Source organism: Phascolarctos cinereus, unplaced genomic scaffold (assembly GCF_003287225.1).
Source record: "Phascolarctos cinereus isolate Bilbo 61053 unplaced genomic scaffold, phaCin_HiC Scaffold_4;HRSCAF=312, whole genome shotgun sequence".
In the NCBI taxonomy this organism is placed as follows: Eukaryota; Metazoa; Chordata; class Mammalia; order Diprotodontia; family Phascolarctidae; genus Phascolarctos; species Phascolarctos cinereus.
In genome coordinates this window covers 720064438-720086128 of record NW_027555847.1, presented here as the reverse complement: position 1 = coordinate 720086128, position 21691 = coordinate 720064438, and the positions used below count along the sequence as shown (strand labels likewise).

At 51.9% G+C, this 21691-nt stretch overlaps 1 protein-coding gene across 1 annotated transcript in view; it reads right to left on the bottom strand.

Moving 5' to 3' along the window:
* Positions 1 to 21691, bottom strand: part of LIMK2 (LIM domain kinase 2) — a 68776-nt gene that overhangs the window by 13279 nt on the left and 33806 nt on the right. Inside the window, 6 exon segments of the mRNA XM_020996338.2 lie at positions 894 to 1080; positions 2806 to 3002; positions 3564 to 3669; positions 4048 to 4236; positions 4568 to 4677; positions 8413 to 8548. Coding sequence (XP_020851997.1) covers positions 894 to 1080; positions 2806 to 3002; positions 3564 to 3669; positions 4048 to 4236; positions 4568 to 4677; positions 8413 to 8548 — 925 coding nt within the window.

Sequence of the window (21691 nt, the reverse complement as noted above, 5' to 3'; positions counted from 1 at the left end):
TTGACAGTGGACACCACGAACCAGAAAAAGGAAATGGGAAGCAAGACAGGATGGAGCGGGAAAATCCATGATGTGTCAAGACAAAGAGGGATTCCAGCCACTGGGACTCAGAGCCGCTTGGGGCAGGGTCTGTAGGACAGCCGGGCACTGGGAGCCAGGGAGTGAGGGAGGCGCCATGCTTGCCTCTCCTTCCCTTCTCTGGGACAAGATGCACTTAAGATTCAGGGAATGCACTGCTTACCTGGCCCCACCTCCCATCCATGTGCACAAAGGGAGGAGGAGAAAAACAAGCATTAGTCCCCTAGGCTGCTAGCTGTTCCAGGGCAGGACCCAGCTCTCGCCTCCCAAAGCCCCACCAGAATAGGTGTTTGATAAAGTAATCACTGATTTAATAGAGAGGGGGCCACTGAGACCCAGACACTAAAGCTGCCCTTGGGATTAACTGGGCCTCTACAGCCAGATGCGACATGGGCATTCCCATTTCTAGGCCCTCCATGAGCTTAAGTGGGGATTCACCAGGTGGAACCAGAAGGTTCAGAGAAACAAGGAAAGAAGTATCTGGATGAGAATGCAGGGTCAGCAGCTCTGCCCCTGGCCTGCCCCCTCCTTCCCCGCCATGCCACCTCCCAGCAGCCTTTCTTTTCTCCCTCCTCCAACCTAGTCTTCATACCCCTGCTGGGTCACAGAGCTAGTCATGCCACTTCTCTTTCCAAATGTCTCCCTTTAATGGCTAGGCTTAGCACGGAAGGGCAGCCACACACTGCCTCTCTTGTTGCAGCCAAACATGCTGCATTAGCCGATTGCTGCACATGCTTCGTGCTGGCTTAACTGAACTGAACACAGCCCACAGAGCTAACGGGCAGCACAGACGACGCTCCCCCACGCGTCCTCACCTTGATAGCCTGTCCAAAGAAGCCCTTCCCCAGGACCTCTCCGTGGGTCAGGTCACAGGGCCGGAAGATCTGCTGAGAGTAGCTGCTCGAGCAGCGCAGAGATTCGGAGCGGCTGATGTCTCGGCTGAGCAACAGAGGCTCCTTGGGGGAGCAGGGGCCCGGGGACTTGGAAATACTGTTACTGCGCCTGGGGAAGGATGGTCAGTGGGACAAGGGTTAGGGCCTAGGCAGGCAGGGCACGTGCTAGGATAACCACTGGAGAGACCCCGTGCCACAGGTCAGCAGACTGGGCCTTTGCACAGCTTGCCAACGGTCCTGAAGTCAGTCCAAGTGGCAGGCTGCTTGGGGTGGGGGTGGGAGGTTCTCCTGGAGATCTCCAAGCAAGAAGCAGATGGAGCACGTGTCAGGTGAAGCAGGGATTCCTTGCAGATATGGCCTCCCTCTTTTCACACTCTCTTCATCTCAAAAGCCTAGAACATCAACCCCCCGTGGGGTCTCTGCCAAAGCGGTGGCAGCCTTTCTCACCAAGGCCAACCCCTTCCTATGGGTCCCTGACCCATTCCCAGCACCCAGCATCTCTACTCTTGCTACTGATCACTTCTTTCCCTGCTGCTCTCAAACACACTCAAGTCCCTCTCATCCTTAAAGAGCCTTTGGTAGACCCAGCGTCCCCTTAAGCTATTGTCCCACCCCTCTCCTCTCCTCGGCCAAGCCTGAGAATGAGCTGTCTACACCCACCGGCCTCTCTTCCTCAGCTCTTTGCAATCTGGATTCTAACCTCAACGCTCACCTGAACCTGCCCAGTCTGTGGCCTCTTCTCTGTCTTCCTCACAGTCCTGTCAGACTGTCAGACACAGCTGACCAGCCTCTCTCTCTTCTCTGGGCTTTCCCAACACCCTTCTCTCCTGGCTCTCCCCGAACTCGGGGGCTCCCCAAGGTTCTGCCCTCAGCCCTCTCCTCTTCTTGGGAACCTCACTGGCTCTCATGGGTTTAACAACCATCTTTATACAGATCTCTCACACATCCGTCTTGCCCTCGTCCGCGTTTCCTTTTTCAGCTTCTACCTTCGCAGCCCTTTCTGGCACCCTATCCGTTCTCTCCCTTCAGCCAGCTCCCCCCTTCCTTTGGCCCCCATCGCCACTGAAATCATTCAGCAACTTCCTGATTGGCCTCCCTCCGGTCCAGCTGCCACACTGCTACCAAAGTCATTTCCACAAGCTCAGATCTCACCACGGGCCTGCTCAGCTAACCCCGGCCTCTGGGATGAAATTCAAGTGTCTTTCTCTAGCGTTCAGAGCCTTTCCCCACAGTCTCCCGGGTCACTGCTCCCCTCCCCAGGATCCAGCCAAACTGCCCCTCTCTGCGCCTCCCATTTCTCTAGCTTTCTACCAGCCATGCTTCGTGCCTGGAACCACCTCCCTCCTCACCTCTAGGCCCAAGAGGCCCCCTCTTTTCTCCTAAGGTGTAGACCAAGCATCATCTTCTGCGTGATGCCCAGCTTCTCCCTCCCTCCCTTCTAAATGGCCTTGTCTTTGGCTAGTTTGAATGTTATTTGCGCTTATTCACTTTCATGTGTGTCCTGCTGTCTTCCCCGTTGGTCTCAGCTCCGTGCAAGAAGGGACCGTTTCTTTCTTCGGCTTGTCTCCTGGCACAGTGCCTGCAATGCTCAGTAATACTCCTTAACTGACTGTCAACTGATGAGTTTGACCAGAGCTTCTGAGGTTCCTTCACTAGCTCTCCAACCCTCACTCTGTGGATGTCCTGTCCAGAAAGTTCCTCAGCCCCAGTGGACCACCCCAGACTGGCCAGCCGAGCCTGACCTCTACTAAGGGAGGTCTGCTAATGAGGGAAAGCTGGCCAAGAACGATCCTATTCCTTTGTCCCCCAGGCCTCGCACAGGTCAGGGCCACACCTGAGAGATCGCCTGCGCAGCATCCCATCCTGGTTCTCCTTGACGTCCAGAGCGCTCCTGGCATGAGGGACCCTGACGGTCTTCACGTGGGGGGAAAGCCGGGAGTCCAACTGTAGGTGATCCAGGCGCTGGGAGACAGGGTCGTGCTCAATCAAGAGCTGAAGGGTCTGGCTCGTCTTGCCAATCATGTCCTCCACCTGGAGGTGAGAGCGGAGTGAGCCGGCTGGCTTTCCAGAGAGGATGGCCTCTCCTCACCTATTCTCTTTCTCCTCCCTCCGTGGCTAAGCAGGCTACAAGGAGGTGACCCTCTGACCGCTGACCATGTTCTTCTCTTATGGATGTCTTCAGTTCTCAGAGGGGGCTCTGACCCTGCACTGTCTAAACAAGCTTACTAGAGGCCTCTTCTCTGTACCTCGCTCAGTCAGGTGGATGTGGGAAATCACAAGCATCTCAAGAGGAGAATCACAGGACATTAGAGCTGGGAGGGACTTTGGAGATCATCTAGTTCTCCACTTTACAAGTAAGGAAGCAAGAAAGGCCTCTAGAGGAAAAGTGACTTGCCCAAAGTCACCAGTCTCCAACCCCCCATGTTCAAAGTCTACACTCCACCCCACCCCCATCTCATTACCAAGTCCAGAAAGGGGAAGAAGGATGGACCAGGGAGACAGAGGGAAGCTCTAGGATCTGGGCCTACTCCCTAGCAATAAGTCAGCCATCATTTTCTAGACACGATGGAAGGCTCCAGAATGCATACATACCTCCTCTACCCGCAGGGTTCGGACAGGGGTCCCGTTGATTTCCAGAATCCGATCTCCAGGGTGGATGGCATTTCGGACATTTGGGCTGATGTGCATTCGGCTGACCCTGAACAGAGACAGAAATGCAATGGGAGAAGAGGACAGGTCAAAGCAGCCCGATTCACGTAGATGCCATCGATATGGAATCCGGACGGGCTTCCTTTGTGCAGGGTCAGAGACGCCTGGGCATTTCTTCCCCCCTCGCTCGGGACAGCACAGCCTGCCCTGTACGATGGCATGACCCAACACTTCAGGCCTCAGGCCCCATTTTGCCTTTCCCAAGTCTGAGACCTAGGGCTGGCTGACAGACAGCAAGGGAAGGCAAGAAGTCCTGGGGCCCAGGAAGGGAACCTGTGGGAAGGGATTTCCCATCAGGCAGGGACTGGGGAACTGCCCAGTCTCTGAAAGCCTCCAGGCCCACCTCTGGGGAGTCTTGGATACTTACTCATTCACTTGTACAGTGGTGGCATAGTTGGAGCAGGCACTTTCGATGGACACAGAGAAGCCTCTCTTGCCCTCAGTAGTGGCTGGCATGGAGATGAGCGTGACGGAGTAAGGCAGCTGGTCATGGGCGGACTCCGTGGACAGCCTCTCAAACATGGGTGTAAGCACCACCTCATTGTAGCACTTGCCACTACGCAGAGAAGACAATCTGTGAGCTGGCTTCTTCTCTCCACACAGGCCCTGCCAATCCCCATCCCCATCACTCCTGTTCAGGGAAGGCCACTCAAGGCCCACGGGACACCCAGGCACTCTGCTACTTCTGGATGCAGGCTCCTCGGCAGAGGTGGACTTGAGAGTAATCTTGTTATATTACAACCAAGTCATTTCATTTCTATGTTCTCAACTGATTCTTTAAACAACTCTGTGAGGTAGGCAGGTCATTTTAGAGAGGAGCAAGTGGGGTGGGGCTTGTGCAGAGGCTGTCTCCCCCCACCCAGTGGCAGCATCTGCTGTCGTTTTACCAGTACAGAGTGGAATGCTGAACCAGGGCGTATGCGTCTCCATCCTCAATGATCACCTTGCAGCTCATGCAAGCAAAGCATTCTGGGTGATACTTGTATTCTCCAGCTACCTGTGTGGGGAGGAAGGACGGGGAGAAGGGAGATGGGACAGGTCTCCTATTATCCAGGAGACTTGATCATTCCAAATGTCTTAGGCCAAGAGGGCCTCGATATAAGCCATGTGCTTAGCACACTGACTTCTCAGGAACAGGCCCGGAAGCAGAACAGGGCAGTACATGCCTTGTTCTAGCACAGGGACAACACAAGACATTCCTGTTTACTCCACCAGCCTCGCTGAAGGGTCTCTGGCCCAAACGGAGAGAAATACCCACATCCCTATACTGAGTCCCAGTCTCAGCAGGAAGGGGTCTCCGAGGTCGTTAAGACACGTCCTGGGTGAGACGCCTGCCTCTGGCCTCCCTGACCGGCCTCAGCAACTCCCAACCGCCCATCCTGGAGAGCTCCAGCTCCTCGGCCAGGGATTCTCCCAGCTCAGGCCTCCACACCTCAGACTGTTCTCTGTGACTAGACCCTTCTCCCCTTACTTCAGAGGCACTGAGCCTGTAGACGCAAAGCTCCAGGTCCCTAGAACCAGATTAAAATGGGATTGGGAACTGTCTCACAACATAACACAGTACAGCTAGTGTCAATCTGGTGTTTTCTAAGGCTTTCTATTTGCATTTGACACTGTTGCCTTACCTCCCATCTTAAAAGGCACTTGCCAGGTCATGCTGTTTGTTCATCAGTGTTGGCAGCTTACTCCCTACTAGATTATAAGCTTCTTGAGGGCAAGAATCATGTCTTAGCTAAACTATCCTCCAGGATCAGATACAGAGTGTCCCAAAAGTCTCAGTGCAGTTCAAAAGCAAGTAAAGCTTAAAAGCCCATCCAAACACCTCTGGCTTCCAGTGTGGATTCATTGGCTGTTACCCCTATCCCCCCCGCTCTCACTCCAAGCACGCCATCTCCCATCTTGGTGCCTTTGCACTGGCTGTCCCCCACGCCTGGAATGCCCTCCCCCTCCTCACCTCTGCCTCAGGAGGTACCACAAGCACCCTCTTCTACACGGAACCTTTCCTGTTGTCTGACGTCCACCCAACTACTGCTCTTTTGTCACCTCCCCCGCACCTCCAAAACCCCGGCCTTTTCCTGGTTCGAATTTCCTGTGTGTGTGTGTTTGTATGTGCGTAGGTCCTTGCTTTCTTCTCTGCTAGGATGGAAGCTCCCTAGGACACGGCTTGTCTCCTTCTCTGCATTCCCAGGGTCTCCCTCTGCATCTGGGGCCATTAGCAGTCGCCCTGATCGATATCTGGCCACCGGCCCCAGGTGGCTCCGGAGGACAAAGTGAAGCTGGCGACTCTGCACAGCCCCGCCCCATGTCGATCCCATTCGCTTGCACGGCCAGGCTTCACCTCCCCGCTGTCATGGTCTTCTTGGAGAGCCAAGGACAAAGCACCACAACTCAGGGTCTAGCACAGCCCCTGGCACACAGGAGGTGCTTACTAAAGGCAGCAGTTTTTTCGTTCATCTTTACCTTTCTAGAGTCTGCACTTAAGGGCGAGCCCTCAGACCCGCCTGCCTAGCCTCCCCCACCTGACACTCCGATGAGCTTGCAGACGGACACCAAGACGCCCTTTCCAGAGATGACGTCAGAAAGGGCACCGGCTTCCTTTTCCCCTCCACACCCTGAAGCTGTCTCTACATTGTGGATCGTTACCCCGACCCAACGAAGGAGACAAGAGACCGGCAGAGAGAGCCCCGGTGTTACGGAAACAAAGGATTTCAGTATGGGGAGGGGGGACCCCCATCATTTTACAGAAAGAAACCAGGCCTAGGGCAGGGCCGAGAGCTGGGAGCAGCAGAGCCTGGGTCCCCAGCTCACCATCCTGGACTTGTGGAAGCCTGGGCAGAGACTGAATGAGCCTCTCGGGTCTCCACTTTCTCATTTGTAAAATGAAAGGACTTGACTAGATCAGTGGTTCTTACAGCCTTCTTGGTGTTACAGACTTAGAAGTCATGTTTTTAAATATACAAAATAAACATCAAAGAATTGCAAAGCCAATCAATTCTACCAAAATACAATTGTCAAAATATTAAAAGAAACAAGTTCCTGGAGCCAGGTGAAGCCCTGGCCCCTAGGGTGCTTCCAAGCTTCCAAAACATTTTACAAATATCATTGCATGACAACAGTGCTGTGAGGTGGGAAGCAGAGGTGTCTGTTTCCATTTCACAGAAGAGCAAATTGAGGCTCAGAGGTAAAAGGCCCACGCTGACTCCAAATCCAACGCTCGCTCTATGCACTCTATGAGCTCTAAGCCCATAACCCTAAGACTTGGCGACTGGGACTTCTCTCATGGTGTGTGACGCTCAGCCCCTCTCGTCTTCCTGAGCTCATCAGCAAAGGCCTCGATGAAGGCCGAGGGTCAGGAGCAGGGCGTCTTCCTCCCGAAGGAAGCTTCGCTCCCTCGCTGTATAGGATCCATTCTCTACTCTCTGAGCCACCCCAAGGCCTGCCTTCCTTCCTCAGGATCGCGGCGCTGCCGGGTGCCACTTCCCTAGGGAGGGGCAGGCAAGGGGAGAGGGGGAAGGCCCTTGGGAGGGCCTGCGGCCCTGCAGACCGCTCAGTGGGTACCCTGGGCCAGAGCTGTAGCCAGGTGATCCAGCCCTGATACTGGAGACCTGAACCCAGGTCGTCATCCTGGCCCAGGCCCCACAGAGCCACTTCTCCTTCCAATCTCTGTTTCATGTTCCCAAGCTCCTGCTCAGGCAGTGACTCTGGCCTGGAGAAGAAGGCAGTCCTGTGCCACTGGCTGAAATCATGGAAGGCTGCTCACTGACTCCTGGCAATGGGAAGCCAGAGGGGTTCCTCTCCGAGGAAACTCCTTCCACCAGCACCCACCAGCACTGGACAGTCTTAAAAGACCTGCTTGAGGGGCAGCTAGGTGGTGCAGTAGATAGAGCTCTGGCCTTGGAGTCAGGAGGACCTGAGTTCAAATATGGCTTCAGACACTTGACACTTACTAGCTGCGTGATCCTGGGCAAGTCACTTAACCCTGACTGCCTCACCAAAAAAAAGCAAAAGAGTTGCTTGGGTCATTAAGAGGTGAAATGCCTTCCCTGCCTGTCCTGATTTAAAGCCTAACTGTCCTCTGTCCTCCGTCCCATGAGGCCTCTGCCTGGTACCCCCAAGGGATGGCTGGCTCTGTCAGCTCTGGTGCATCTGTGGAGGCTCCCACCAAACCAAAATGATTTCTGCCCTTGTCTTGGCCACCTCTCCTTTCCCTTCCAGGGCCAGCTCAGCTATCCCTGACCTTCCAGCTGAAGGTGACCTTGTCCTCCTGAAATTCACTTAGCCCACACAGCTCCCTCCTTTGCCCCGATCACATTTATCTGTGTCCCTGTCTCATCCTCCCCTAGAGTCTGAGCTCCTTGAGGTCAGGAACTATCGTCTCGCTGTTTTGGGGGTGAGGGTGGAGTTGGGATGAAAAGGACCTCAGGTCAAAGGGGGTCAGGGCTTTTACAGCTCTTTCTGCAAGCTCGCTCTGACTCCTCCCTCCTGGTCTCCCTTCATTAATCTCCAAGCTCACTCTGTGACAGACTGGCTCCTTTATGCCACTCGGTTCTGGATCAGGGGCTGCCCTTCTGGGAGCACTCTGTAAGCCCCAGGCCCTTATTTCCTTGGACTGTTTCCTGAGTGGGAGAAGCCCCAGGTGGTAGAAGAGAATGAGGAACACATAAGCAACTGGAGACACTTGTTGAACTTCTTACAGTCCAGGAAAGGACTAAGAGGAGAACCAAGTCCTTACCATGACAGGCCCCGTCATGAGTAGCGAGCAGCCATGGCAGAATTCTCCAAACTTCCCCCAGTAATCCTTGTGGCAATAAAGCTTCCCGTCCTTTTCATAGTACCAGTTGGTGAGAGGGTCCTGACATTCTGAACACCTGAAACAGAAGAGGAACAAATACTGGGGGACTCTGTGGAGGTCCAGTGCTCCTGGTGCAGGGCTTGGTGTGGTTACCCATGGTTTCTCACCACACCCTGTGAGGTGGCTGGCTCTTGGAGTCTTCCCATCTTACAGAAGAGGAAACTGACTTTTATTGTGGCTATATGGGCAATACTAGCAGTGCCTAGCACATCACCAGCGTCTGCTGACTGACTGACCAGCTGAAGCTGGGGCTCTACAATCCACTCCTGGGTTTTCTGTCTCCACGTCCAGCATTGCCGGTGGAAAGACTGATTACGTTCTCTCCAACTCAAAGCTAAGAGACAGAAAGAGGCTGTTTAATGATTCCTCCTCAGAGGAGCCAGGGACTAGCCTTGAACGGAGGAGGCCACAGCCTCTGTTACGGCGGGCGTTCAACTCGGCGCTAATTCCCTCGGCACTGCACGTCGCTCCGTTCCGACACTGGCCTGAATGCTAATCTCTGCTCACATTCCGCTAGTTGCCTCAGACCCACTTTGTCCCTTCACCACCACACTTGGTGCTCTTGCAAACAGCAGGGTATTCATGTATGCATCCAGACACCCAGCAAGAGTCATCTTGGAGGTGAGTGCCGGCTCCACTCTTTTCTACGGGGAGGACTCTGGCCCCCAGGAAGGAGCCTCTCTTGACCCCAGGTTGACCCCCTGGACCACACAAGTTTGAGACCATACTCAGGACCTTTCCAGCTTGCTAGGACCATATGGCTTTCCAGCAGAGACTCGACCATGCCAGACCCGTTTGGGGATCTGAGGAAGCCTATGGACCCCTTCTTGCAATATTTTAAATGCGAGGATTACAAAGGAGACCAATTATATTAAAATGTAGTCACTGAGAGACTGAAAAAATAAATCCATGGGCTCCCTGCATTATCTCCCCTCCCTCTTTTTGACACTGCCCATTATCCTCTCCTTGAAGCCTAAACTCACACGGCTTCCTTTGGAGGCCTATGCAGGCTCCTCCGCCGGTGGGCACTTCAAAAGCTTTCCTACTCTGAGCATGGGATCCTCGTACTCTTAGATCCCTTCAGAGGCCGTCTCCTGGAAGAGGCTCTTCCTGATCTCCCAGTCTGGGTTTTCCCTCCTCCTCACCCCTCAAAATACCCTGCATCTGCTATATTTTGTATTTATTCTTGTGCTCTCCTGAAGGGGAGAGACAATTACTTTTTTGTCTTTGGCTCTCCAAAGTCGAACACAGCGCCTAGCACACAGTGGGTGCTTGCTGAATTGATGTGACGTGATTTTGCTCAGAGTCTCCCACTCCAGCTGAGCTGTCATGAGATCTCAGAATGGAGAGGACGGTGGAGAGTGCTCACTTGCTCACTCCCTGCCTGGCAGCTCCTCGGCACTTTGAGGTCCGCAGAGCACTAGAAATAGGATCTCATTTGATCCTCCCAACAACAGCCCTGAGAGAGAGGTGCTGTTACTCTCCCTATTTTACAGATGAGGAAGCTGAGGCAGAGAGCAGTGAAGAGTCTTGTCCAGGATCACACAGCTAAGAAGTGTCTGAGGTTGGATTTGAACTCAGGTCTTCATGACTTCAGGTCTCATGTTCTATCCACTTTATCACCTGTGACCTGTGACTGACCCCTCCCCCCAAGGTGATCATCCAAAGTGGAAAGATAACAGACAGATAGACAGACAGACAGATATCTCAATGTAAGAGCAAACTCACACATGATGGTCCTCATACTAGAGTTTCCCCTCATGTTGCCTCATATTCCCTTACTTGGAATCTCCTTTAAATACCACCTGTAACTCTTAGGAGTAACAGCGATAAAACCAGAACAGTCACAATGAGCACTCAGGACTCTGAAAGCCTTTGTGTTTTTTGGTTTTGTTTTGTTTTTTTTGGCTAGGCAATGGGGTTAAGTGACTTGCCCAGGGTCACACAGCTAGTAAGTATTAATGTGTCTGAGGCTGGATTTGAACTCAGGTCCTCCTGAATCCAGGGCCGGTGCTCTATCCACTAGGCCACCTAGCTGCCCCTTGGCAAGCCTCTGTGCAGCACCTTTGAGCTACCAAGTGCAATGGACTGCCTTGATAGGTTCTGGGTTCCCTCTCCTCAATGCTTCGAGGAGAAGCTGGAGGGGCACTGGTCACAAATGTTACATGAGAAATTCCCACTCAGCTATGGGCTGGGCATAATGGGATTCCAGGACATCACTGTGTACGCAATGCTAGGCAAAGTGCTAGGAGTGGACAGAACTCCAGGGTTGTGGGGAGAGAAAATATCCCTGAACCAGTTATGTCCCAATGAAAGGCAGCATGCCCAAACTGCGTGATACCTAACTTTCTAGCGTTATGTCCCACGATGCTCCTCCATAAACCCCTTGATACCATTCCCCACTGGAATAAACTTCCTCTTCACCTATCCAAAATGCTATTCACTGTTCAAGGCTCAAACCCAACTCTTTCAAGACACTTTCCCTGACAACCCCCCCCCCGCCAGCCCTTGCCACCCCAAGTCCTGGAGTTCTTATTGTACATTGTATATTATAGTGGGAGGACCTGGGTTCAAAACTCAGGTGACCATGGGCAAATCACTTGACCACAGCTTCCTCTTCTGTAAAATGGCTTCTAAGATCCCTTTCCAACTTTCAGTTTCATGCAACCCTCTCATTTTCAGGAGAGAGGGGTCCACGTGACATGCTCATTAATGTACCCAGGCCAGAGGCCTGGGACCCGTCCCACCCTCCCAGTGGTATGTGTACAGGAGAGCCGGAGGGCAAGGGGAGAATGAGAACATGTCCTACCCTTCACTGCCAATATCCTGCTTTTGTTTGTGGTAAACGTCCCCGGTTGGGTGATCCTGAGGCGGGGAGGGATGTCAGGTAGAGACGAGTACAGACAAGCAGGAGACGAGTCAGCTTGTTCAGAAGAATGCCTGGTTCAGAGGGTGGCACATGGTGTCTCTATGGAATACCTGTATGTGGCTATACTAAATGGATGTCTTTAAAGTCCAGATAAACGGCCAAAGCTCTGACCTACCACGGCATTCTAAGAACAATGAAGACTAGGGGAGGCAGCTGCACAAGGGCCTGCTAGCTCTCTCCTGACCCAGAAGGCCTAAAGATAATTCCAAAGAAGAAGGTCAGAAGAGTTTAAGGGAGGCTTCCTAATTAACCTTGGACTACAAAGTGTTACTTCTGCTAAGTCTTATTATGATTCCTGGCCATACCCTGGGCTCTCAAAGGTTATGCTTATACAAACTAGCTAAGTCTTAGCAAGCCAGAAACATAGGAATCCTGGCAATGGATCACTGCTCAATGGCTCATCACCAGAAGGCTGGCTGGTCACTAGATAATACAGCAAGGAAAACCCAACACCAAGAAACAGACACTAGAGGGTATAAATAAAATGAATTAATAAAACAAGCAGGAAGGGAGAAGGGAAAGACAGCCAAGGGAAGAAAAGAGAAGAGGCTCAAGATTAGGCACAGAAAAATGCATGAGCTTTCCTAAATTCTGCAGGCCCCCCTCAGGGAGATGACACAATCCCATTCATGGGCCTAGTATTAGAAGGAGCATCACTGAACAAAATGAACCTTAGAGGAGGGGCTCCTCACCTCTGCTGGGCCATGGACCCCCTGGGCAATCATTCTGGCTAAGGCCATGGGCCCCTTCTCAGAACCATGTTTGTAAATGCACAAAACAGAACAGGATTGCAAGGGAAGTCAATTACACCGAAATAATTACCCAAAAAAGAACCCTAGGAAGAAGGTCTCACTATGGATAGAGCCTCGGGCCTCTGAGCCCCCTGTGCGCAGGGCTAACACAGCTCCTCAAGGCCAGTTAGCCTAGGTCAGAGTCTAGGCCTTGGCTGGTGCCACACCAGTAACAGTCAGAGGAAGAGCTTCGGTGTTATAGAGATTTCAAGCTGGCAAAGTGCTGGACCTATATCATCTCATCTGAAGCTCACCACAACCCCATGTGGTTGGTGCGGCCCTCACCATCATCTTTTTACAGATGTTTGTGAAACACGTTGAGAGAGATGAGGAGGCTTGTCCAGAGTCTCCCAGCCCTGGACTAAGTCCTCTGACTAGAAGGCCACTCCTCTATCCACCCCACCCCCTGAGGAGCAGCAGGAGGCGTCCCAAAAGAACCGCCTTCCGTCTAGCAACAGCTGCCCTGCGTCCACAGTGACTACTCTGGGCTAGGCACTAGGAGAGAAAAAGCAGTCTGACGCAGGGTCGCCATTCTTAGGACATTCCTAGTGGCCTGACGTTCTTCTCAATGCCTGACCTCAAGTTCCTATGACCATGTTTTCAGTCTTCCTAGAAAAATCAGAATCCAGCAGAAATGGAAGCTAAGAATGTCCCAGTATAAATCCACTTTGGGGGGGTGGGAGTCTGGGGGAGGTGGCATTCCTGGGACTTCATTCCCCAGAGCAGAGCAGGCAGGAGTTTTATTTGAAATCCCCTTTGGGGTCTGGGGAGCAGGGGTCAACAATGAATATGCCCTAGGGCCAGGCTCTGCTTGGAGAGGAGAAACCTGTAAAGTATTTCTGGAGTTTTCCCTTTGGGTTCCAAGAGGATGAAAGTTGGGCCTCAGAAGTTAATATTCCCTTAATACTAAACAGCTCACATTTCCATCAAGCTCTATAGCTTTTCTTAGAAGAATCCAGTGAAGTGGGTCACATAAAAGTATTATTATTGATATCTTAGAAATGAGGGGCCTGGAAAGTCATGTGACTTGCTCAAGGTCCCACAAATCCCAGACCCCCAGCTGTGGACTGATGGTTCAACCCTCTCCTTTTTAGATGCAGAAAACCAAGCTCTGAAAACCTGACCAACCTGCCTCCAGCCTCCAAGTGCCAGGCCTGGCCCTTCCTGGGCCATCTTGCCTCCCAGCTGAAGAACGGGGAACACCAACCAGATCCTGGGGTCAGTTTGTGGGGGGAGGGAGCCCTGGGCTGAATTCCTCTGGTCAAGTGACAAATCCTGCTTTGTGAATAATGGTCTAATTTGGGTTTTGTTCTTCAACTAAAGCACAGCTTGTAATTATGCCACCTGCCCAGTCCAAATGGTTTTATGGAGGGATGGGGTGAGACACCCAGCTATCTGGAGTAGAGCTGAGAGCTGGCCAAACAGGGCAATTACATTCCTTTAGGATGGAAGTACAGTTCTGTGTGTCCCACCCGCCAGATCCCAGCATGCCTCCCTGGAATCTAGCTGCATCACTCCTGAGGCTATCCCAGCACTGGGGCTCCAGTACGGACTCTGGGACTTACTGGTGAGAGATGGCTCCCGAGGAAGGGAAAAAGCACCCGGGCCCATGCAGAAAGACTTCTGGCTACCCCAGCTTAGAAAGCCAGTGATGTAGCAGAGGGTCACCCTCTCCACCCCCCACCCCCTGAGGTCTGAGGAATTTGACAAAGTTCTGGTCTAGGGCTTTAGGATGGGGGAGGGGATAGGTCCAGCTTAACTATCTCCGGCTTCCCAGCTGGGCAAACAGAAGGCCTGGGGATACAAAGCAACCAGATGGCATTGAGGGTCATCACACTGAACCCAAATGTTCAGGTTTTGAGCTCTCTGGCTCAGGGAGCTAAGCTGAAAATTCACTTGGGTCTGAGGAAGGTCCAACCTTGAGAGAGCCACAGATTCCATGGGATACTACATTCCTGAGCTCTAGGAAGAAACATACTAAAACTTGTGGTGAAAGACCACGTCCCCCACCCCATTCTCCAGAATTAAGGTAAACGTGAATGATTGTTACATCGTGAGATCTAATACTATTTTATGACTTGAAAACATTTTCCTAATATCTGTCTGCTTCAAGTTTCCTCATCTGTAAAATAGGGACAAAAATAGCCCCTACTTCCCAGGCTGATGTTTGTGAAGCACTCTGCAAACCTTTTAGCGCTCTGGGAATGCTCCCTATCTTTGTGATAACCCTGTGAGGAGCGGGGGAAGAATGACCAGTGAATGAACCACCTCAGGCATTCCGCCAGGAATTCACTGCACGGGGCCTTCAGCCTAGGTCAGAGCATCAAGAGCATCCTCAGAGATCTTCCAGCCCAATCCCCTCATTTTACAGAAAGGAAACTGAGGTCTGGGCAAGGGATGAGAGCCATGATCTCCAGCTCTCTCGACTCCAAGGGGAGCCCTTTCCACTAGGCCATTTCAAGGGGGACAAGGAAGGGATTTTTAAATCAGAGTCCCCACAACTGACCTCCTTCATTAGCACCCAGACCCTTTCGGTCTCTTTGTTCTCTGGAACAAAACCTGTCCTCACAAGCTGCTTACAAACATTTCCTTTAGGAATTTCCTCTAGAGTATCCTGCCATCCTCTGAGGCCTGGATCAACAGACACATTCAGTCTATCAATCACTTGGAGTGTCTATCAGCAAAGCCAAACACCAAGCTGATACCCCTGACCGATAAAGGACCAGGGAGAAAAATGGCAAAAGGGAAAAGGAGGAAAGGAAGAAAAGACACAGTTATTAAGCACCTAGTGTGTGCCAGGAACTATGCTAAATATATTATAAATTTTGTCTCGTTTTGATCCTCACAACCACCCTGGGAGGTTCAGGTGTTTTATAGATCAGGAAACTGAGGCATATAGAAGTTAAGTGACTTGCCAGGGGTCGCGCAGTGAATGTCTGATGCTAGATTAGGGCTTGGGGCCTTCCTGACTCCAGGACCAGGCCTGTACCACTGAGCTGCCTAGGAACTCGGAGAAACAAGGGCAGCTGGGGGGAACAAGTGATTGGGAATGGAGGTAGCCTGTAGAAACTGACAAAGGACTAGATTTGGGATTCTGGAGTTGACTCTGCTCCCTACCACCAGCATGCCCCGGCTGGGGGGAATGGGCCATCTCTGAGGCACCTTCAGGTCTGAGATCCTATGATCCCAAACCACAGAATTCCAAGAGTACCTGACTGGCCACAGCTGCAGTTTTTGGTGAAGAGTTTAGCAAACTCAACGTACATTCCGCCCTTTTCCTGAGGCCTCTCTCAGGCCCCAGGGTTACCCTTCTTTACCTTGCCCTGGGGTCAAGACGGGCCCAGATCCTTCTGGAGTAGGTGGCTCTTATTAGGCCAGCTGGTAGAAGGTGACTAGGCCACCTGCATGGGAGAGGCCTCCGGAACCTTCCCCAGAATCTAAAGAAAACAAGCCACACCCCAGCCAGGAACGGCTCCATTCAGGAGGCCCTAAGGGCCTGAAACCCCCTTCAGCAGCCTCAATTCAGAGATGGGTGGGGTGGGGTAAGGTGTAAACCAGAGATGGAGGAAACAAGTCATACCTCACCCACTCCAAAACAGATCTGAACCCCTCCCTACCCAGAGTTCCAAAGTAGGGAGAGGACCCGCCCCCAATCCTTAGGGTCACTTCCCCATAAAACAGCTAAGAAAGTGTGGGACTCTCTGCTGAGAACAATGAGGGTGTGGGTAGAAGTACTCCCCAAACCTTTCAGATATTCTAGAAAATGGTATCTACACTGAGAACATGTAAGTGCTGGCCCTAAATCCTGGGGGTCAAGGATCATGGCCTTGCCAAGTCTAGGCTCCCTTCTAACAGGCCATGAATGGTCCCTAGTCCTTCTAGGCCAGGCCTGGAGACCTTGAGGGAATGGGAACTCAGCCACCTTCCCAAGAGGCCCATTCCACCTCTAAACAGCTCCACTGACAAGTCTTTCCTCAGCCATGCCCACAGACAAGAGCAGGGCCCCGTGGTCACCGAGAACAGCACTGGCCGCAAACTCGGAGCCCGACTCTGCTACTTCTTATCTGAGTATCCTAGGGCAAGTGGCTTCCCCCTCTGGGGGGAAGTCTAGAGCTGTTACACTTCCTCCACTAATCAGATTATCTCCGAAGTCCCTGGACTAGCTCGAAATCTCTTGGGGCCTTGATGTGACCAAGGGCCAGCTCCCGGCCTTAACCAGAGGCTCTCGGACTGACCAGCCAGCCTGGCCATCCACATGACCAAGCCACTCCTACAAACTCCACAGCAGGTAACAGGGCTCAGGCCTAGCAGGAAAGGCATCGGAAAACCAGCCGGGCGGCCACCCCAGCAGAAGGCAGCAGCAGGCATGGGGGGGGTGACCCGGGGTGCCAGAGCAGGCAAGCTGAGCCCCCCAGGGCCTGAGCGTGCAGCTCTGGCTACATGCCTTCGTCCCTTCCCCAGTCCAGTCCCCTTCTGCCCACGCCATTCCACAGGCTGGGGAAAGGGACCAGCGGCCACTCACCGAAAAGGATCTCTGGAAGTGAAGTAAGTCGGGACAGACCAGTAAGCACCCATCTCCAACACTCGCTCCCCAGGCTCGGCGAACCTGTCCCGAGAAGCTACATGGCAGGGCCCGTCTCTCCCTCACCTCTGCCTCCGGGGTTGGAGGAGGGCCAGGGCTCCGGGCCACCCGTCTGGGGGCTCATGACCCTAACCTGCCACGGCACGGGCCTCCCTCGCACCCTCGGGAGGCGGAGGGCATTCTGGGCAGAGGCTGGCTGTCAAGGGAGCTTTCTTCTCGGGCACCACCCCCTGAATCGTGGAGGGAGGGGCAGGCGGAGGAAGGGGAGGGGCTGCTCCCCAGGGAGGAGTGGACTGGGAGGCAGGGTCCCAGGCCCCGTGCGGAGGACCAGGAACAGCCTGGAGAGAGGGGGAAAGAGAGGAGAAAGAGAGGGAGAGAGAGAGAGAGAGAGAGAGAGAGAGAGAGAGAGAGAGAGCGAGAGAGAGAGCGAGAGAGAGCGAGAGAGAGCGAAAGAGCGTGACAGACACAGAGCCGGAGTGAATGAGTGTGGGTGAGTGTGTCTGCCGTCTGGCCCGCCCACCCCAGCCTGGCTCTGGGAGGCTTGTACCACAATAATTCTTGGGGCTCCGAGGAGGCTGCAAAGGACAGGAGTCGGATTCCTCCCAGCTCATTCAGCAAGCATTAGGAAAGCACCTACTATGCGCCAGGCGCAGTGAGTTGCAAAGGATACACCGAGAAAATGGAAAACAAGGGGTAAGACCATATTGTACCGTTTACCCAAGAGGGTTTTCAACCCTTTCTCCTCCCCCTCCCCCAAATCGGGTAGGTTCTGAAGCCAAAGCCCCTGCTGGGACTGGGAGTCGGGAGGTCACAGACCCAACTTCTTACTAACACTATCACCATGGGCAAATTCTCTTCTCTCCTTTGAGCCTCAGTTTCCTCATCTGTAAAATGACTCAGTGGGTATCTAAAGCTTCTGGAAACCTCACCTGGTCTGTCCTCTGTAGGTAACAATACTAACTCACATATATACACATATATACAAGGTCTGCAAAACATCTCCCCCACCAAAAACAACTGTGAAGTAGGCTGTGGGTCATGACCCCCAATCTACACATGAAGAAACCAAGGCTCCTGCAGGTTGGAAGGTGGGGCAGAGCCCCACTTAGCTCTGGGCTATCAGAGCTTAGACCCAAATCCCAGGATTCCTTGGGGAAATCTCCCTGCCTCTCGACTCTGGCTTCTGATCAGCTCAACACTCTCACCCAAGTTAGAACAGAATGTGAGTCCTTGTGACTTTACTTACGTTGCCCCTTCACCTTCCAACCCCTAGCTTTCCTTTCAGGATCCTTCCCATTCCTCCAGGTTCATCTCCTTCCGGAAGCCTTCCTTATCTTACCTAGGTGGCATAGTGGATATGGATTTAACTGACTGACTGACTGACTGCTAGGCCTGGAGTCATGAAGACCCAAGTCAAATCCAACCTCAAAAGCTTGCTAGCTGTGTGACCTTGGGCAAGTCACTTCACTTCTGTCTCTAACTGTCTCACCTCCGTTCCTCAACTGTAAAATACAGACAACAGTAGTACCTACCTCACAGGGTTGTGAGGATCAAATAGGCTAACAGTCATAAAGCCGGTGTTGTTTGTCCTTCCTTCTTAAAGAGGGCCGGTGACATCAGGAGGGGGATGCCTTGACTTGCTCCGGAATTGGATTTGAGGGAGGGAGAGCTCTGCAAAGCAGTGGGCCTCACTCTCTCCTACAGAGTCACTGAAGTCTAATGGCAAGACAGAAGTCCAGATGACTGCTGATGGCCTGGGGTGCAGTGGGTAACCTCGGACTTTTTAAATTAACGTCTTTCCCAGGCCTCAGTTTGTCTGAGGCAACACCCACTCAATGACTAAGGGCTAATTTACCTTCAACTGGGGAATGGCTAAACCAGGGGTGGGGAACCTTTGGTCTCGAGGCCACATGTGGCCCTCTAGGTCCTCAAGTGTGGCCAGTGAATGGTCGTTCACTGGCCGCACCTGAGGCCAAAGGCTCCCCACCCCTGGAAACCAGCTGTGGAATGTGAATGTCCTGGAGTATGGCTCTGCTGGATGAAACAAGAGGGGAAGGTGACAAGCATTTATGAAGCACCTCTATGTGCCAGCCACTCAGCTAAGCGTTTTACAAATTATCACTTCAAGAAATATCATGACTAAGGGGGCAGCTGGGTGGCGCAGTGGATAGAGCACAGGCCCTGAAGTCAGGAGGAACCGAGTTCAAATCTGGCCTCAGACCAAACACTTGACACTTACTAGCTGTGTGACCCTGGGCAAGTCACTTAACCCCAAGTGCCTAAAAGCAAAAAATAAAAGAAATACGATTTAAAAAAAGAAATGTGATGAATACAGAGAAGCACGGGCAGATTTATATAAACCGACTGATACAAAGTGAAGAAAGCAGAGCCAGAGAAACAATGTAGGCAACGACTTCAATCCCAAGCATGGTAAGACCCCTCACCAAACACGGCACATACTGCCAGGTTTTTCCCATAGCTTTAGTCTGTCTGACTGACTGCTCCATCTTCACTAGTTATGATCAATGAGAACGGCCCGAGTGCTCTAGGGCAGAAATGCCTAAGAGCCATTCACAGCGTGGGCTTGGGTGGTCCAAGGTCATCCACCCCCAGCAGCCAGCATGGAGGAGGATGGCCGTGTCTGGGCCATTCTCAACGATTTGTGAAGTGCACAAAGCCTGGCACGTAACATGGGGACTTCACGAATGCTTACTCCTTTCCCTCCCTTCCCGCTCCCCTGGTCTCATTAAAATTAATCTTTTCCAAATTATTTGTTTTAAGGGATTCCTTTCTGGGAAAAGGGGGGGGGAGGAGGATACAGGAGGAAATCTGAGCGCATAAAAACAAAAGCCATTAATAAAATTTTTTAAAAATCTTCCCAGGCCTTCAGGGTGGAGTCCCTTTTGGCTCTAATATACTGTGTCTCTGTACCCCTTTTTTTGAGCTGACACATGGCATAAACAAAAAGATCCCTGGTCCTTGCAGACACAGTACAGCTGACACTCATATGGGGCTAAGGGTTACAAAGCATGTCACAGATATGATCTGTACTTACATACCAGCTCTAATGCTTTGTGGAGCTCAATGACCATGTGAAAGTGATGTACCTCTCAAAATCTCAATTTACTCAGTCTTCTGTAAAATTGGAGTAATAATAGATCCTGTCCTTCTAAAGGCTGTCAAGAAGAAAGAACCTTAAAGTGCTAAAGAAAAGTGCACTCTCCTCACCATATTCTGATCCCGGGGCAGTGGAGAGAGCCCTGCATTTGGAGTGCAGGGACTTGGGTTCAAATCCCAGCTCCACAACCCAGGGCAGGCCAGTGTCCCTACTCTGTGATCTGAAAGCTCTTACTTCTACACATGGCTTATCTCATGACACAGATCTTCCACACTTCACTAGTCATTTGTGCTCATCTATTTCCCCTGTGGATGGCAAGTGCCTTCAGAGCAGGGATTACATCCCATTTCTCTTTGCACCACCTCCTATGTAGACAAATCAGTGCCTTCCAATAAACATGAGGTGGTAGAAAGAACACCTGATTGGGAATCAGGAGACCTGGGGAATCAACCTCTCATGCCTCTATCGATTCTGTCCCCAAATTATTGTGTTATGCTCCCCTATTGGCTGGATTTCATATGTTATCATCATCATTGAATAACAAAGTTGCTCCCAGACACAAAACTCCATCTTTCTAAACCCCAAGATTCTCCCAGAGATGCTACCTGGCTGGGAATTATGGGACTCCGCAATTTTTGAAGAATGTAAATGTCAGGTGACCCAAAGGTCAGAGGTGAGATGTTTATAGGAAATGCAGGCCAGTCATACTAAGAGCAAAAGATAACAGGAGATGGACAAGCCAAGGGCCACACTGGTACCCAAGAAAGATCCAGTAAGAAAAAGGCTTCTGGCATATTAAGAGAAATTTCCTATCAAGGACCTTTTACAAAATTGGTAGCAGGGTCGGGGCAGGTTAGGGCACTGAAGAATCACACATATTGTGATCTGCACTGGTGAAGAAAACATCCTCAGTTAATGAGTGTGCAGATCCATGAAAGTGGTGGTGCATAACAACTGCCATTTTCACAATGCTTAAAGTTACCCTGACCGCTATCGTTCAGTCCTGTCTGACTCTTCCTGACCCCATTTGGGGGTCTTTTTGGGAAAGAGACTAGAGTGGCTTCCCATTTCCTTTTCCAGCTCGTTTTTACATTTGAGGAAATTGAGGGAAACAGGGTAAAGTGACTTGCTCAGGATCACACAGCTAGTAAGCATCTAAGGCTGGATCTGAACTCAGGTCTTCTTGACTTCAGGTCCAGCACTCTATCCACTATGCCACCTCGCAGCCTGATAACCTGCCACTAATTTGTCCATGTGCCCTGAGTGAAGCCCTACCCCCCTCTGGGCCTCAGTTTCCTCACTGGTAAAATGAAGTGGTTGGGCTAGATAACCTTCGGTTCTAACACTCGGTGTTCAATCAAACAGACTGACTCAAGAGTCCCCACTTTCTATGCTCCAAGAGATCTGCCACATTCAGGGTCCTGGGTCACCAAGAAGTACCTCTATACCCTAAAGGCTGGCCCCAAACTGGGCAGCAGCTAGTTTCCAGCTGAGAGGTAAGCACTGTTCACTAAACTACTTACTAAATCCCCTTGTAATTTGATCTAAGGAGAAGGGGTCCCCACATTAGGTCTGGAATTAGCAAATTCACTTCTGCTGGTTCCATCGGAGTTGTGGCCTCTGGCTTTCAAGAGATCGCCAAGCAGCCCTTGCACTGAGCCTGTGAGCATAATGCCTCCTGACATGTCCCACAGCTCCACTCCAACAGCTAGGCAGTGAGCTGGTGTCTAGGAATGTGA